This window comes from Lucilia sericata, unplaced genomic scaffold, assembly GCF_015586225.1.
Source record: "Lucilia sericata isolate MDLA Ls3-8-SP2 unplaced genomic scaffold, ASM1558622v1 Contig000709F_arrow, whole genome shotgun sequence".
Taxonomy (NCBI): Eukaryota; Metazoa; Arthropoda; class Insecta; order Diptera; family Calliphoridae; genus Lucilia; species Lucilia sericata.
This window is the reverse complement of record NW_023994712.1, coordinates 28,433-47,770: the sequence shown is the minus strand read 5'-3', so window position 1 is coordinate 47,770 and position 19,338 is coordinate 28,433. Positions and strand designations below refer to the sequence as shown.

Below are 19,338 nucleotides of genomic sequence, written 5' to 3'. Positions count from 1 at the left end.
TAAAACCCTTTTGCTACAAGTCATTATAGATTTTAGAATTCGTTGGAAACATTAAGAAAAGTTTCAAAGACAAAATTTTAACTCTTGAGATAAAAGTTCATACGGTTCCCGATGTAAAAAGTAATATCGTTCCGAATTGATTATTGTTAACCATTGCTATGCTGACATAAAATAAAATTCATCCTTGCTTTATTAAATGGTCTCCTTGACTAAGTATTAATCAAAGTTTATCTGTGTATCCGAAATAAAGTATCTTTCCCTAATGTACTAAAACAACACAACCAAAAAAAAAGTGGTTTTATATACCAATATTTATGTATGTATTTGTGTGTATAGCATTAAATTTCATTCTAGGAAGGGGTTTCCTTCAATTGTTAAAATTATTTAAGCGGAAAATTTCTCAAATTAAATATTTCAACTTCTTTTTAGAAATTTTCTCTATCCTATGGTAAAAGTTTATTTTTATTTATTCCAAAACACACAGAAAAACTTTTTGTTGTCGTCTGTTTTGTCCTTTTCGTATTTATAAGGAAGATAATTTATTTTTGAACAGTTACGAAATAAAATAGAAATTAATTTTAAACTTTAACGATTAAAGTTGGATTGTAATCGATTAATCAAAATGATTGTGTTTTGTTGCCAGCTAGCAAAATAAATAAGTAATTGTGTAAATAATCATTGGAGATTAGTTTAATACATATTCCTCTGTTTTTGGGATATTTAAGGAATTTGCAGTGAGAAAATAAATGACTTCGAAGTAAATTGGCTATAATTAAACAAATATGTTCTAAGAACGGAAATGCTATATTAAAGACAACTGAACAAACAGCAATGTTTTGTATAGATTACTGTGTTCGAATAATATTTAACGAAATAGCAAACGAATAAAAAAGTAACAGGTGAACAACAAACTAACTAATCATAGTCACGTCTGTAGACAGTTTCATAGTCTAGTTTACAGACTATTTCAAATTCTAGTTTTTTGCCTAGGTTAGGTTAGGTAGGCAGGTCGTCCTCGCGATGTCATCACTGGGTACACACTTGGGTCCAGTATTTTGATCCCTTTGTGATACCTGAAACGAGAGAAAACGGTCGGCGTATTAGTACACTTCGACCTAATCACTCTGGTTTCCAACACCGAACCAGTTTGTCGCACGAATATAGGAATCTATCTTTCGAATATTAACCTCCGATAGATCCGCTAAGTCATGCACAAAATAGCTACCTAGCAGGCCCATTCTGTGATCAGCTAGGGCGGGACAATGACAGAGGAAGTGAGTTATACTCTCTTCTTCCTCTTCATCCTGGCAGCTCCAGCAGAAGTCGTTACTGGGTAAGTTCAGTCTTCTTGCATGGAGTCCGAAAGGCCAGTGGCCAGTTACCACTGCCATTAAGTTCCGTAGATTAACTCTCGGAATGTAGAAAAGGACCTGAGATCTTTTTGGGTTGTAAGATGGCCACATGATCCTTGCCTGTCTACAGGTGGCTTCAGTCAACCATCTGCATTGCGCAAGCTTATATAGTTTTTCACGTATCGAGCGTTTGCAGGTTGAAAGCGGTATACCGACAAAAGGGTCGGTATGCTCTATTGCTAGCGAGGAACGTAACTTGGCAAGAGAGTCCGCGAAGGTATTACCAGGAATTTGTTGATGTCCTGGAATCCAATAATAATGGTTTGATTTTGAGCCATCAGTGAAAACCTTATACGATCCGTCATGGAGGATTGTTTTCATCACATTTGGATCGTGTTGGATATTCATTGAAAAGCTTCTATCAAAAGACGGTTTGGCGATGCAATAGTCGATATTGTCAGGAATCTCTCCTAGACAATTGAGAATGGTAGAGTGACCTGACTGAATCATTGAGTCTAATAGCCGCGTTGAGAGCAACCTCTTGGGCCATTAGATCAATACAAAGAGAGCCTTTGATGGGGTGGTGCGGAGGCCCCTTAAAACTTTTACGGTGTGAGTCCTTTTGTACAGACTTCCACCATACAAGTGCACCCACCGTACAATAGTATGGGCTTGACTACCATGTTGAAGAGCCATTTGGTATTCTTGGGGCAAAGGTTTAAAATTGTTAAGCCTTAATTCATTTTTTTAAATCAAATTAAAATTTATTACTTCACCATTCTATAAAATCATTCATTTGAATTAATTCATAAGCTGAATTCCTTAGGACTTTAAAAATGTTGAATTCATTATTTGTATAATTCATTCTTTAAAGGCTTAATTCCTTGCTGAATGATTTAAATTTTTTCGAATTCAAATCTATTACAAAATAGCTTTAATCGTTTTTCTTCATTCATTTTGTAGGGGAATAATGAAAATTTTTTAAATAAAATGTATATACATTATTGGGTCTTTTGTTTTTAGAAATTTTATTTAGTGTTTTACAAATACAATTTTCTATTATAATTTCAGCTAATTAAATGTGATTAAACAAAAAACAAACACTATATTATAGATGATTTTAAACTAAAATAAATATAGCCCATATTTAAATTTACATAAATGACAAATCTTACTCGAAACATATTATTTATGATGTTTTGTAAACGTTATTTTTGTGTGTCTTTTAATAATATTTTCGAAATATAATTTCCATTCGAAAAAAGTTTGAACATATACGTACGTACACGTATAAACAGAATTATAAATATTTCAAATTTGAAATAAATTTTAAATTTCAAATTATTTCTCAAATTAGAAATTATTTTTCCGAAATAGTTGCTATCATGAGTGAATTAGAATTTTCATCTGATGAATCCATCGGTGATAAAAATTATGTGGTTCCTAGGCAAAAGCGAACAAGAAAGGTTAAGAACTATTTTCAAATTAAACATTTATTTGAACATTCCTAATATACACATGATTTATATTTGTCAAATAAATTATAATTTATTTTTTTGTAATTTAAATTTTCAAATGTACTATGTATTGGATATGAATGGAATGAATGGAATTCTGTTAAGCGTATGAATCTTAATGCAATAAAATACTTAAATACTATGATTAATAAGAGTCCCTCTAAGTTAAAAAGTACATTATTCAGAAGGAAAACCTATCACCAAAAAGGCTTTTCGTGGTTGATTCTTTTGCGTTAGGGACCGATTCTGATCTAAACAAACTTCAACGGACTTGTTATGTTTTATGATCATAAACTTATGGTCACATACTATGTATGTTTGTTTCTATCAAAGTATAACAAGTAGTCCGACTCTTTGACAGCAGTACCTAACTCTAAGCATGTGTTAGTGAAAAAGTACCTAACTCTATATATGTATTAGTAACAAAAATGTACATGTATTTGAGCATTTAAAATTTTCACCAGACATACAGAGTTTTATAAAAATTCATAAAATTTTATTTGTTTGAATTTTCAATACAAAAAAATGTAACTCTGCTTCTAAATTAAAATTCTACCACAACAAAAAATAAATGTCAATAATAAATAAAATTTTCAGTTTGCTCAAAATAAACGGAATTTTAAAGAAAAAATTTCGTAAAAGTATTTTAAAAAATTTTACTTTTTATGTGGATAGGTGAAATTTCGCGTAGAACCCGCTATTAATTCGAAAATATAAGTAGAGATTTGAAGTATTTTGACACAATAATATTTCTCACCAAGGTGTTGAATTCACACAGCACCCGTAAATGTGGAGGTGGAATTTCGTGTACGTGAGAGTCGGACTACTTGTTATACTTTGGTTTCTATATTGTACATAAATATTATGTATTTTTATTTGCAGCAATAGTGTTATAAATAAAAAATAGAAAAATTTTTTTGTGCCCTCAACTTGAGTTTATTATTAGTCGGAATTATCATTCTTATTATACAAACTTACAAATATCAACTGTAAAATAGGTTATTTAAAACTTATACGCATAAACTCTTTTATATAGAGATACAAAACTTAAAAAATTATAAACCTTTTAAGTAGAAATTTTAGTTTTTGAGATACAACACTCTGGCAGCAAACGAAAATGTTTTCATTCAGTCTACTACAAAATGAATTCAAGAAAATTTTCGTAATTCAATTTGGAGTAGATTTGAATCAAAGAAAAATTGAATCATTCAAAGTATAATGTAATTCAAACATGAATGAATTCAGTATATGAATTAATTAAAATAAACTGAAAGCCTTTGAATTAAGCTATTGAATTAATTCCTGAGAATTAAAAAAAGGATTGGAAGATTAAACTTTATATTTCTGAATTAAGATTTTGGTGAATTAAGCTCAAATTGAATTGATTAATTCGAAGCTCTGTCTTGGGGTTTATGCCCCATGATTTGCCAATTTCTCTCTTACACGAGTATAAGGCCGCAGCCGCTTTTGACACTATAGATTGAGTGTTCAAACGCCATGATAGTTTTGAATCTAGGATTACTCCCAGATATTTAGCACTATCCGATAACTTCAATTCTATCCCATTCAGTCGTGGGAGAGTGAAGGTGGGTATCTTGTACTTCTTAGTGAAGAGAACAAGTTCCGTTTTCGATGGATTTACACCAAGGCCACTGACGTTGCTCCACGCGCTGAGTGTCTTGAGTGCAATCTCCATCCTTTGCGATAAAGTATCCAGATATTTGCCAGATACTACTACAGACACATCGTCTGCATACGCTATTACCTTAAATCAAATAGATCTAAGATCCATAAAAAGTGGGTTCAACGCTAGGTTCCACAGAAGTGGAGATAGAACTCCACCTTGTGGGGTAACGCGATTTGCCACTTTTGTGACATTTGCTGCTCCCATTTCGGAGATAATGATCCGTTGAGTCAGTAATCTCCTGATGAAAGCTGTTATTGGTTGGTTTATACCCAGACCAGTTAGGGCCGTTGTTATCGACCCAGGGTGAACATTGTTGAATGCCCCCTTGATGTCCAAGAAGGCAACAAGTATATATTCCCCTTGCGCTATTGTCTTTTCAATATGACAAATTAGCGAGTGTAGTGCAGTCTCAAAAGATTTTCCCTTCATGTAGGCATGTTCTGTTTGCAAGACAGTGAAGTCGCGTGTTTGAAAGCTTGATTTATGGTTTCAACCGCGTTTTCTATGTCCGATCGGTTCTCGATGATCGGTACATCCTGAAGTGAACGTGAGATTAGCCCCATTTGCATTTCCCAATCTGTTCGTCTCCTGTTTGTAAAGGGCTTTGGGGCCACTTTGTCAACTACGATTTCAAAATCGATGTACTGATGGTCAGAGAAAGAGCAGTCACTTGAGGCTCTCCATCATCTCCTTTATTGTTTCAAACAGAACTTCCCTTCTGTTTGAAATAATAAAGGTCGGTTCGGATCCTGAATTTAGAATATCAAGATTATTGCTTAGAATGAAGTTAAAAATTGACTCACCTCTAGCGTTCATGTCCGAGCTACCCCAGACAGTGTGATGGGCATTGGCATCAGCCCCCATGATGATCGGCATGCTTTTCGAGTTTACCATCTCTATGGATCTGCAGACCAGATTGTTCGGTGACTGGTCGCTGTGGTCGTGAGCCATGTACGCCGAGATAACCAATATAGCACCTACACTGGTCTCCCATATGGCTGCTACGGTGTCTTCATCACTGAAATCAGAAAGAATGAAGATGTTGAGACTGCTTTTGGCTACTATACAGGATCGAACCGTACTAGATCCTTTTGCGTACAAAAGCTTAAAGCTTTTCATGCCTAGTCCACTCACCCTTTCTTGGTGAATCCAGGGTTCCTGGACTAGGGCGTGCTCCTCCCCACTTACAACCATTCGGAGGAGCAGTGCAGTCGAGGCTGCTTTGGAGTGGTGGAGATTAATTTGGGTTACTCTCACCATCTCCTTTTTTGTCTTTTCTGTCTTTTCGCAACACTGTGCTGGCGTCCTCCTTATCAGAGGCAAGGAGATCGTCCTCGTCAACTGACTCTTCACCCTCCTTAACCAACTTAGAAGTTGATTGACTCAGCGAAAGGTCAGTCTCGTCGCAAGACATATCCGCAGCGGATTGGTCAGGATCGGGATCATCCTGTTCCAATAGTCGGTAGACACGAAGGAAGATCGACTTGAAGCCGCGACTCTTGGTTTAGGTTCACAACAATCCTTCTGGAGCTTCCTACAGGTTGAGAAACCCTGACGACCATCCGGATCTTGAGTTGGAAGATCTGGATTGCCAACCTGTAGAAGTTCCAGTATCGCTGCCTTTTTATGTGGTTCCGCAGGAATTATTGCGGTGGATCTAGGCCTTCGTGAGATCTAGTTCACAGAGACACAGCCTGCTTCAGGAGCAAAGCTGAGCGCTCGTTAGAACAGGCCATTAGCTTCACTCTGTTGTGAAACCAACCGCCGTCCATACACTGTGGGGGGGCGACCAGGGTTCTGTTTAAGAACTTCCCAGAACACCCACATCAGCTTTTTTCGCATCTAGATGGAGGTTCTCAACCACTTGTCATGCGGCTTGGGGGCAACGGTTTCGGACGTTTTGTCCCGGGCTGCTGGCCCTGAAGATTAGCCTCCTCCTCAGAACTTTGCCGTTTAGGCGCGTCTTTAGACGTGAGGGGGGAGACTCTTCTCCAGAACGTCCAATTTTCCCTTAGCCCATTTTAGAGAGGACTTGTCCTCTTTACTTAGCGACTCAACTGGTTTGCCAGCTAAGCGCGCTAGAATTTTGGCGGCGGAGCGCCGTTGTATTAAGGCCCTTCTTGTTGGTGTTACGTGTCTTGTTCGCAGTTCCCTCGTGCATAACCGGCACTGGGGTTGCTATCTTGGCTCTGGTGGCCTTGGTAGTCCCCGAAACAGGGGCATTTTGCCAATACGGACCTGATCTGCTTTTGAGGTACTTGGGGTGACGTCCAGAGGTATCTCGCTGCTTATTTTGCTGCATCCAGCTTTGGAGCCAGATGCTGATATTGTTTTGCGACTGCAGGATCCAGGCAGTAGCACTCGACTCTCCACAGCCTGTCGCCTTCGCCGTGGGGGTAGGGTCTCCGGAGATTATTAGGCCCCTTACCGGATACGCGGGGCACGGTTTCTTGTCGGACTTTGGACATTAAAACGGTGTGCATTTTATACTTGCTGCCAAGTATATGATTCTGCATATGATATGCTTGCAGACCACCAAGCCGCCCAATGTGGGAACAGACGCTGGTGGATTTAGACGGACCGTCGTGGAGTTTAGGGATCTAAAGAACCCGAACGGACTTTACTGTCAAAAGATACACATCCGAAGGATGAGTAGAGTTCTTTTGACAAGTGCTTGGACTGGTAGCCGCCCCATCGGGGAGAAACAGACGCTACCAGTCGTGGGAGGGGTAGTTATTAACATGTGCTTATCATGAGCCCCTCTGGTATGGGTAGCCCTACCAGCACGGTCTGCATGGGCCATCACACATAAGCCTTCGCATCGCGTCAAGATGACTACCCGTCGCGAAGGAGTTTTTTGCTTAGCATATAAACTGATTCATAGTTTAGGTAATAGACTATTTCATAGTCTAGGTTATATTTAATATCTCAAGAGTCTAGACCTATAGCCTAATCTATAGTGTAGTCTATGATCTAGTCTATAGCCTAGTTTATAGCCTATATTGTTATTATATAGTCTATAAACAAAAGCCTAAATTGTTTAGTATATAGTTTTGTTTAAAGTCTAGTCTGTAGTCTAGTCTATAGTCTATCCTATATTCTAGTCTAGTTAAGTCTAGTGTAGTTATGTCTGGTCTAGTTAAGTATAGCCTATAGTCTAATCTATAATTTAATCTATAGAACATAATCTAGTGTATAATCTATTCTTTAGTCTAGTCTAGTCTAGTCTAGTCTAGTCTATAGTGTAGTTAATAATCTAGTCTATATCCTAGTCTATAGTCTAGTCTATAGTCTAGTCTATAGTCTAGTCTATAGTCTAGTCTATAGTCTAGTCTATAGTCTAGTCTATAGTCTAGTCTATAGTCTAGTCTATAGTCTATAGTCTAGTCTATAGTCTAGTCTATAGTCTAGTCTATAGTCTAGTCTATAGTCTAGTCTATAGTCTAGTCTATAGTCTAGTCTATAGTCTAGTAGTCTAGTCTATAGTCTAGTACTATAGTCTAGTCTATAGTCTAGTTATAGTCTAGTCTATAATCTAGTCTATAGTCTAGTCTATAGTCTTGTCTATAGTCTAGTCTATAGTCTAGTCTATAGTCTAGTCTATAGTCTAGTCTATCGTCTAGTCGATAGTCTAGTCTATAGTCTAGTCTATAGTCTAGTCTATAGTCTAGTCTATAGTCTAGTCTATAGTCTAGTCTATAGTCTAGTCTATAGTCTAGTCTATAGTCTAGTCTATAGTCTAGTCTATAGTCTAGTCTAGTCTATAGTCTAGTCTAGTCTATAGTCTAGTCTATAGTCTAGTCTATAGTCTAGTCTATAGTCTAGTCTTTAGTCTAGACTATAGTCTAGTCAATAGTCTATTCTATAGTCTAGTCTTTAGTTTAGTCTATAGTATAGTCTAGAGTCAAGTCTATAAGATAGTCTTATTGTATCATAATCTAATTTACGAATTTATAGTATAGCGTGGTTTTTTGCATTATTACTATAAATGTTGCTACTTAGTGGCTGACTAACTGACAGATAGACGATTTAAACGACAATATTTTAATATATTCATCCATAAACAACAACATTATTATTCCGGTCATCTTTTTTAAAGGGTATAAAAAAATCTTGAAATATTAAGTATATATATATAAACTTTATCTTCTTATTTCAAGTTCAATATACTAATTAAATCTATGAAATTGTGAAATAAAACAGATGTCATTACTATTTATGCCATAAATCTTAAATAGTAATTTGGTTTAATCTAGAAAGCAGTTATTGGTTTCATACTATTAAACCATAAAAATAATCATAACATTTACAAAACCTTTAAGTGGTAATAAATTTAAAAAATCAACTAATAAAAAGTAAATTGACTCTCTTATGATATAAACTATAAATGTTTATAATAAAATCAAGTTTGACGAGTTTACTTAAAAAAAAAACTGTTTCATTTCTGTCATCTATTTTTAAAGCGAAATTAACAAAAAAAAATCATCTAAATATTTGTCCCTTTTTTTCTTTACATTTTCCAGAGCTCAAGCATTAAATGCATCAATCAATAATCAAGCTGGTCGCACAAATCGTGGTAAAGTACCACCGCCTCTCTTACGTTCACGTACACTACCTGCAATAATAGTTCCTGGTATACCAGTCGTATCGCTGCATACCGATAAATCACCATTTCAATGGGGTAAGTAAATTTATTTAGACAATTAGAAAATAACAAAATAAAAACTCTGTGGAATTGAAAATTGTTGTTTTAAAAACTTAAAAAAAATATCTTGTTTTTGCAAAAAATAAAACTACAATTGGAGGTAACACCAAAAATCCTTCTAGCTGAAATTTTAGGACTAACTTAAATTTAAATAATGACCGAAAAAAGTTTTCAACCATAGATTTTAGTTTTATATGTATGTACAAAACTTTTAAGCCATTTTTCAATCTGTGAAATATGTACATATGTATGCACATTAGGGCGATAACTTTTATCATTTTAAGGACCAAAAACACTCTACAAAAATTTTAATATTATTTTTCCCTTAATCAGCTCAAAATTACGGAATTTTTGAGACCCAAAAATTGAGGATATTTTATTTTTCAAAAATTATACTGAGGTCAGGATTTTCAATCGCTGGTAGGGATCTGAGGACCATTAGAAAAAAATATATTTTTTATTTTTCTCGTATTCAGTACTTTAATACGCATCGATTGAGAGGTATTCCTATATACAATTCTTATAAAGGCTGCTCTTGGGACACTCTAATGTACATACCTGCATATGTCTTGCTATATAACAACAAATTAGACACGAAACGGATGATATACTTACGTCTGAAAATATAAATTTAATGGAGAAAAACTGCGTTTTTTAGTTTTTCATTTCGTGATCCTGTATACTTTTGAAGGACTTCAAAGTTTTAAAAACTGCATTTTGCCAAAAATATTTTAAAATACTTCTACTGATCAAACAATGCCAAATTTCAAAGAAACAAGAAAAGCTGCAAAATATTTTATGTTATTTTTTTTTATTCTGTCCAACAATAGTAACATCCTTCGATTGAAACTTTTTGATTCTTTTTATTAATTTTTAACGTCAGAAAAGAGAACTAGAACTGAAATAGAATTGAACTCGAACTGAACTAAAACTGAATTAGAACTGAACTAGAACTGAACTAGAACTGAACTAGAACTGAACTAGAACTGAACTAGAACTGAACTAGAACTGAACTAGAACTGAACTAGAACTGAACTAGAACTGATCTAGAACTGAACTAGAACTGAACAAGAACTGAACTAGAACTGAACTAGAACTGAACTAGAACTGAACTAGAACTGAACTAGAACTGAACTAGAATTGAACTAGAACTGAACTAGAACTGAACTAGAACTGAACTAGAACTGAACTAGAACTGAACTAGAACTGAACTAGAACTGAACTAGAACTAGAACTGAACTAGAACTAGAACTAAACTAAAACTGAACTAGAACTGAACTAGAACTGAACTAGAACTGAACTAGAACTGAACTAGAACTGAACTAGAACTGAACTAAACTGAACTAGAACTAGAACTGAACTAGAACTGAACTAGAACTGAACTAGAACTGAAATGAACTAGAACTGAACTAGAACTGAACTAGAACTGAACTAGAACTGAACTAGAACTGAACTAGAACTGAACTAGAACTGAACTAGATGAACTAGAACTGAACTAGAACTGAACTAGAACTGAACTAGAACTGAACTAGAACTGAACTAGAACTGAACTAGAACTGAACTAGAACTGAACTAGAAACTGAACTAGAACTGAACTAGAACTGAACTAGAACTGAACTAGAACTGAACTAGAACTGAACTGAACTACTGAACTGAACTAGAACTGAACTAGAACTAGAACTGAACTGAACTAGAACTGAACTAGAACTGAACTAGAACTGAACTAGAACTGAACTAGACTGAACTAGAACTGAACTAGAACTGAACTAGAACTGAACTAGAACTGAACTAGAACTGAACTAGAACTGAACTAGAACTGAACTAGAACTGAACTAGAACTGAACTAGAACTGAACTAGAACTGAACTAGAACTGAACTAGAACTGAACTAGAACTGAACTAGAACTGAACTAGAACTGAACTAGAACTAGAACTAGAACTGAACTAGAACTGAACTAGAACTAAACTAGAACTGAACTAGAACTGAACTAGAACTGAACTAGAACTGAACTAGAACTGAACTAGAACTGAACTAGAACTGAACTAGAACTGAACTAGAACTGAACTAGAACTGAACTAGAACTGAACTAGAACTGAACTAGAACTGAACTAGAACTGAACTAGAACTGAACTAGAACTGAACTAGAACTGAACTAGAACTGAACTAGAACTGAACTAGAACTGAACTAGAACTGAACTAGAACTGAACTAGAACTGAACTAGAACTGAACTAGAACTGAACTAGAACTGAACTAGAACTGAACTAGAACTGAACTAGAACTGAACTAGAACTGAACTAGAACTGAACTAGAACTGAACTAGAACTGAACTAGAACTGAACTAGAACTGAACTAGAACTGAACTAGAACTGAACTAGAACTGAACTAGAACTGAACTGAACTGAACTGAACTGAACTAGAACTAGAACTAGAACTGAACTGAACTAGAACTGAACTAGAACTGAACTAGAACTGAACTAGAACTGAACTAGAACTGAACTAGAACTGAACTAGAACTGAACTAGAACTGAACTAGAACTGAACTAGAACTGAACTAGAACTGAACTAGAACTGAACTAGAACTGAACTAGAACTGAACTAGAACTGAACTAGAACTGAACTAGAACTGAACTAGAACTGAACTAGAACTGAACTAGAACTGAACTAGAACTGAACTAGAACTGAACTAGAACTGAACTAGAACTGAACTAGAACTGAACTAGAACTGAACTAGAACTGAACTAGAACTGAACTAGAACTGAACTAGAACTGAACTAGAACTAAACTAGAACTGAACTAGAACTGAACTAGAATTGAACTAGAACTGTACTAGAACTGAACTAGAACTGAACTAGAACTGAACTAGAACTCAACTAGAACTGAACTAGAACTAAACTAGAACTGAACTAGAACTGAACTAGAACTAAACTAGAACTGAACTAGAACTGAACTAGAACTGAACTAGAACTGAACTAGAACTGAACTAGAACTGAACTAGAACTAGAACTAAAAGAGAAATGAACTAGAACTGAGTTAAAGGCCGTTAATATTCTTCTGTCTTCGATAGCCTCATTATTTCTGAATAGTTTAATAAGCACACATTTTCTAGTTATTTTTGAAAAGTTGCAATAAAACGGGAACGGGTGATTATAAAATTTATTACACTACAAACAGTATGTTAGCAAATTTTGGCTTTGTTAGAAATATTAAGAAGAAATACCGTTTTTGTTATTACACTTTTTTGCCATTCACAAATCCTTAAACTCTTGCTTTTAATATTATTTTCATGCATTCAGCAATATCATCGCAACCTTAAAACCACAGGAACACACACACTAAAGTTAAACGGAAGTCGTTTAAATCCTTTAAAGTGTCAGTGTAATTTTTCATAATGGTTTTTATAATGTCACATGCAAACCAAAGGAACAAGACATTTTGGGGTTTCATTCTAACGTTTAATTACATTTCGTCTTGTGCATTTTTCGTCGCGTTATTATTCCTTTAATAGATGTAAATGAGTGTTCAGATGTGTGAGTGTGTGTTTTTTCCAAGTGTTGAAAATTTGCACATCCTTATACAGCAGATTTTGCCGTTTAATTAAAATGACTCTTGTACAACTTGTTTAATTTGATTACATGTAGTTTGTACTAGATTTTGCAACATGTGTTCTAGCATATGGGGTAGATCGTATCAAAAAATGTTTTCTTAATATTATTATTCAGTTACATCATGTGTGCAAGTTGTTACATCGTGCTTCTGTTTGCAACATGATTTTAAAAATTTAAATTAAAATTGTAAAAAAAAATCTAAAATTTTTATTCATCACTATTTTCATGTTTATTTTATATTTTAAATTAAAATTCAAACAATTTATTAATCTAGTTTGTCAATTCCGAAAGAATTAAAAATATTTTTTTTTACGAAATTTAAACTGTATTTACTATAGTTTTAGCCAAGTTCATTCTAATCTATTAAATGTCAGAAATTAACCCAGCGAAAACTTAACTTATCTAGTATATAATATTGGAGCTAAGTGTAAAATCAAAATTTTTGGAAATAAATCTGGCATTCCTAACCTGCTGGTCCGATAGTGAATAAGTTTTGATGGGTAGAAGCTAATTTTATCTTTACTAAAATACTGCAAAATTACAACGAATGAAATGCGAACATGACTAGTGTTATGCATGTATTTATTATGTCGCAAATTAGAAACACAAAAATTTTATCATGTTATAAATTTTGTTCCACCAAACCACAAAATAAAAGTTTTAATTTTATAATACAAAAAATGGAAAATAAACTTTTATGATGTGGTAAATATACTTTGGCAATTAAGTACAAAATTCACAAAATTTGGAATAACAAAAAAACAACAAAAGAATTAAGCCAAAAACAAATAAGAATGTTATTTACTGAATCTTTTATGAATAAATTCATTATTACACTGGGTGACACTAAAAAACACTCGTTACGCGATATAATGCTTTTTATAGACCTAGATGAGTAGATCATTTTACCATTTCTAGAATCTTCAATATACCCTAAAAATCGGAAGATATTGGAAAAAACGCTTTTTGTTGACTAGACAGACCAAAAAAATTATATCTCAAAATTTTCTTAACCGATTTAATATTTTTCAACGGTTTTGAAAAGAGTTTCCCTTGTCCTTTTTAAAAAGTATACACGCTTTTATATTGTTTACGTAAATGTAAAAAATTTAGATCTGAATACAAATTTTTATATATTTTTTTCATTTTTTTAAAATTAAAGATCATTTTTGACCCACACTTTATTTGAAAAATTATTTTTTTATTATTTTTTTATTTTAGCCCATATTTCTATGAATAAAATAAGATATGAAACGTTGAAATCAGATAAAAACTGACTGAAATATAATTTTTTTCGTAAAACCAATAATTTACCAAATCTCTCTTTCCTGAAGTAAAATATCAACTTAAGATATGCAACACAGATATAAGCTTTTTTATTCAAATTGATAATTTGCTTTAGAAATGAGAGATTTGGTAAATTTTTGATTTTACGAAAAAAATTCTATTTCTGTCAGTTTTTATCTGATTTCAAAGTTTCATATCTTATTTTATTCATAGAAATATGGGCTAAAATAAAAAAATATTTAAAAAATATATTTTCAAATTAAGTGTGGGTCAAAAATGATCTTTCTAAAAAAATTAAAAAAATATATACAAATTTGTATTCAGATCTAAATATTATACACATTTCCGTAAAAAATATAAAAGTGTGTATACTTCTTAAAAAGGACAAGGGAAACTCTTTTCAAAACCGTTGAAAAATATTAAATCGGTTAAGAAAATTTTGAGATATAATTTTTTTGGTCTGTCTAGTCAACAACAAGCGTTTTTTTCCAATATCTTCCGATTTTTAGGGTATATTGAAGATTCTAAAACTGGTACTGTAATCTACTCTACTAGACCTACCAACTTCACTAGGTCCCGCGATGAGTGTATTGAGTTTTTGTAATTTTGTCACACCGTGTTATTTACTACAGGGAATTACTCATGTATTACCTTTATGCTGCCATGTATTATCATACATACAGTGGCGAGCAAAACTGGATACATATCAATCAAGTTTATGTTAAAAACCCAATAAAATCCAGAAAATATTAAAAAAAGATTAGATATTTCTTTTAAAATAAACTTTATCTCAAGTTCTAGCAAATTTTATTAAAAAATTCAATGTATCCACTTTTGAACGTTTAAATTTAATTAATCTTGCCACACAAATAAATTTAAAAATAATAATGAATTTGAGTAGTGCTACTTGATTTGCTTTGAAGAAAGCATCAAAACGAACAGTTACCACTTTTGTGTCAAATTCTTAATTTTTTGCAAAGATTTTAATTTTCAAGTTTAAATGACAAAAATATCAAGTTTATTAGAAAACCAAATTGTCGAATGACAAAAAATAATCACTCTGCTCTTCAAATTGCCAAATGTTAGGAATTTGCCACCGAACAATGCGAAAAAGAAAAAATATAAGCACAACAGATGTTAAAAAAAAGTCGATCGTTGTTTCACTTGGTAGAATCTCGGTTCTTTAGTAAAATTAGATGCTATAATGAAAAAGGATGATTATTTGAGCATTTTCAATCCAATATTCCAGATTTTGTGGAAGAATGTACATATACAGAATCAGAGGTTATACTCCAACAGGATGGGGATCCGAAGCATACGTCAAAAATCGTAAAAAATTGGCTTTCAGCGCAGAATTTTCAAACGATGCAATGGCCAACTCAATGCCCGGAAATCAATCCAATTGAAAATTTATGGGCTTTGTTAAAAAACGTCTTGCGCAATTCGATAATGCACCAAGAAATCTTAAAGAACTTTGGTCGAGAGTACAAACGGAGTGGTCTAGTATTCCGCACCGGACCATTGAGACCTTGGTCGAAAGTACGCCTAAACGTATAAAAAGTGTCATAAAAGCAAAAGGACGTTGCACAAAATATTAAAAATCAATTTTTATAAACGTGCAAAACTGGATACTTCGACTTTATTTATAAATATGTTTTAATATTTAGATTAATATTTAATTATCATGAATTTAATTTTGTTTTCTTTTTATATTGTTTTACTGAATATTTTAAATTGAAAACTTAATTATTTTTCCTTTATTTTATGGGTTTTATTGCATTTTTAAGTTTTATTGGCGAAACAAGTATCCAGATTTGGTCGCCACTGTATATCGGTAGTATGTATTGTTATTTTCTGAATTGGTAACTTAATGGGTCAATTGCTGATCCAGCTTAACAGAATTTAAAAGAATTCGATGTGGAGTCCACATTGTGGACCTGATGTTGACTGATCTGAACTAGAACTGAACAAGAACTGAACTAGAACTGAACTAGAAATGAACTAGAACTGAACTAGAACTGAACTAGAACTGAACTAGAACTGAACTAGAACTGAACTAGAACTGAACTAGAACTGAACTAGAACTGAACTAGAACTGAACTAGAACTGAACTAGAACTGAACTAGAACTGAACTAGAACTGAACTAGAACTGAACTAGAACTGAACTAGAACTGAACTAGAACTGAACTAGAACTGAACTAGAACTGAACTAGAACTGAACTAGAACTGAACTAGAACTGAACTAGAACTGAACTAGAACTGAACTGAACTAGAACTGAACTAGAACTGAACTGAACTAGAACTGAACTAGAACTGGACTAGAACTGAACTAGAACTGAACTAGAACTGAACTAGAACTGAACTAGAACTGAACTAGAACTGAACTAGAACTGAACTAGAACTTAACTAGATCTGAACTAGAACTGAACTAGAACTAAACTAGAACTGAATTAGGACTAGAACTAGTGCTGTAATATTCTACTACTTTTGATTACTCAATACTACTCAATACTTTTCGTTTGGGTACTCAATACTACTCGATACTTTTAACGGTTTTATTTTAAATTAAAAACGAGGAATTTTTCCTTTTTTTAAGTAAAGTTAGACCAGACATCACACCTCTTTTGAGACATTTTATTTTTTTAGATAGCGTCGATAAATATTTGTAACTGTTTAACTATTATTGCAGTGTTTAAATTATTTTTACATTGATTTGATATTGCTAAGAGTTGCATTTCTAATAATGATATGGTCTATATTAGATTTTAGAGCTGTATTTTTTCACATCATAGCCGTTAAATTTAAATAAGTTAAATCCATATACAAGTCTGAAAGTATTGAGTAACTACTTTTTAGTATTGAGTACCCAAAAAATAGGGCAAATACTCGATACTCGATACCCACTACTCAATACTTTAACAGCACTAACTAGAACTGAACTAGGACAAGAACTGAACTACACAGAGGGAAAAAAATATACACGCCTGGCACCTAATTGACACCAAACTTTTTATAATTTTTATATACATACGTACGGCAACACTATGTAATGTTGACAACATTCCAACAATCGTTGTCGAAATCTAAATTTAATACACATCCGTTTTCTAAATGTTAACAAACGTGGTAAGCTCACTATTGACAAAAAAATCCGTTGGCAATAGTTAGCTTACCACGTTTGTTAACATTTAAACAACGGATGTGTATAAAATTTAGATTTCGACAGCGAATTGTTGCAATGTTCACAACTGAACTTGAACTGAACTAGAACTGAACAAGGCTCAACTTAAATATCGAATGCGCTACCAAAAGTTCGTTCTGATTCCAACAAAATGATAACCAATTTTTTTTAAATAAACTACAACTATTTCCACTCACTTTTTCCTAATAATATTTTTAGCCACTTCCTCAGCAACAAAATCAACCACAAGCAGTGGCAGCAGCAATCGTTGGTCCATACTAACACGAAACACAACAACGACAACACCAACAACACACCAATCGAATGCCTGGAACAACAACAATAACAACAGTTTCAACAACAACAATAATACATTGAGTATAAAATCCCTGAATTTGCCCAAAGATGATGGAACAGTGGTGTATCGTAGAAAATCGTCGGGTAGTACACCACACGGTAATACAACGACTCAAACACCGGCCGGGTGTGGTAGTGGAACACCCGATGCGAATATGCCCTCCTATGCAGGCACCATGAATATCAGCACAGATGATTTTGAATGCTATGCGGCTGATGGTTCAGTGCTGTTGCGGTAAGTAAAATTTAAGGAAATTATTTAATTGTATTCTTAAATTCTGCTATTTACTCCTTTTCCGAAGCTGTAACATTTTAAAATTTTATTAAACATTTTTCTTCACTTTTGACTTTTAGAATACCCGCACCGCATGTTGTGGCTGCACGTGCCTATCGCTTGGCGTCAAAAAAACGAACACAATCAATTTTTAGCAATTCTGGTGGAGGTAGTGGCGGCGGTGGTGGCGGAGGCAGTGGTGGCTCTTCAACATCAACCTCAGACAACAATACACGTTGTTCCGGTGATAATACACCCACTTTAGATGGTGGTTGTCAAATTCCTGGTTTTAGTGTATGTAGCAGCAGTGGTGGAAGTGGCTATACTGATGCCAATAATCTCACAACATCCGGTTTCTCAACATCATCGACAGCAGCAACATCAGCAGGAGGTGGAGCACCATCATCATCAACATCCTCAAATACCTCAACGAATACGGCATTAACACGACGTTTAGCTAAATTACTACATCAATCAAGCAGTAGTGTCTTATCGAAGTCACAACATCATCATCATCACCAACAGCAGCAATATTATCAGCAACAGCATCATTCACAGTATGATACAAACACGATTAATACAACAACGACAACATCAGCATTAACAGCCCCCCAACCATGTGGTGAAGATGCTCCCAGACGTCTCTCTTGGGAAAGGTAAGTGCTAAAATAACAATAATAGAATTTGTTTTATAAATACAGACGAAGAATGTTTCCGTTAAAATTTGCAACTAAAACGTGAAAACAAATCTGGACAATCAGATTACGATGGTGGTTTCATAACATATGTATCTAAGTATATGAATTGCACAGGCCAACGATAAATAACGTTTTTAAATAATTTTCACTAACCCTTTCAGGGTCAAAAATAATTTATGCCTAGAAAAAAACTTGAAAACTTATATTTAATATAATTTGAGTATGCTGAATCCGGGAAAAATAATATTTTTTGAATTTGAGTTTTCCCTAGTGAGTTATAGAAGGTCAAAGTTAAATGTCGAATATATTCGACATTCGAAAAACAGTCTCCAAATAGTACCACCAATATTTTTTATGATTTTTTTGTAAAATGTCTTCTTAAACTTCTTTCAATACAATACAATTTAAGTCTGCATAGTCCGATCTCCTAAAATACAATTTTTTGGCCATTAAATGAAGCTGTTTTTAAACGTTGTTAAAAAGCACTTTTTAAAAAGTAGTCATAAGTGACAATTTCTTAAAATCTGATTTTTAAATACTTTTAAAATACGGAAGATCTTTCAAAATCTCAATTATAAATATAATAAAGTCTTTATTTTCATCTAAAAGAAAAAAATTAAAACTAAAGTTAAATACAAGTAAGAAAGTATAGTCGGGCGTGGCCGACCATATG

General features: G+C 33.6%; 1 protein-coding gene across 1 annotated transcript; it reads left to right on the top strand.

Annotated features, from left to right (window-relative positions):
• Positions 1-1,262: 1,262 nt before the first annotated feature.
• LOC119607572 (uncharacterized protein DDB_G0283357-like) lies at positions 1,263-18,623 on the top strand (the record flags this gene model as incomplete). Its single annotated transcript, XM_037961534.1, has 4 exons — positions 1,263-1,333; positions 9,080-9,237; positions 17,556-17,928; positions 18,048-18,623. Coding segments are annotated over exons 1-4 (1,178 nt in total), but the record flags the coding sequence as incomplete, so codon positions are not given.
• Positions 18,624-19,338: the final 715 nt, after the last annotated feature.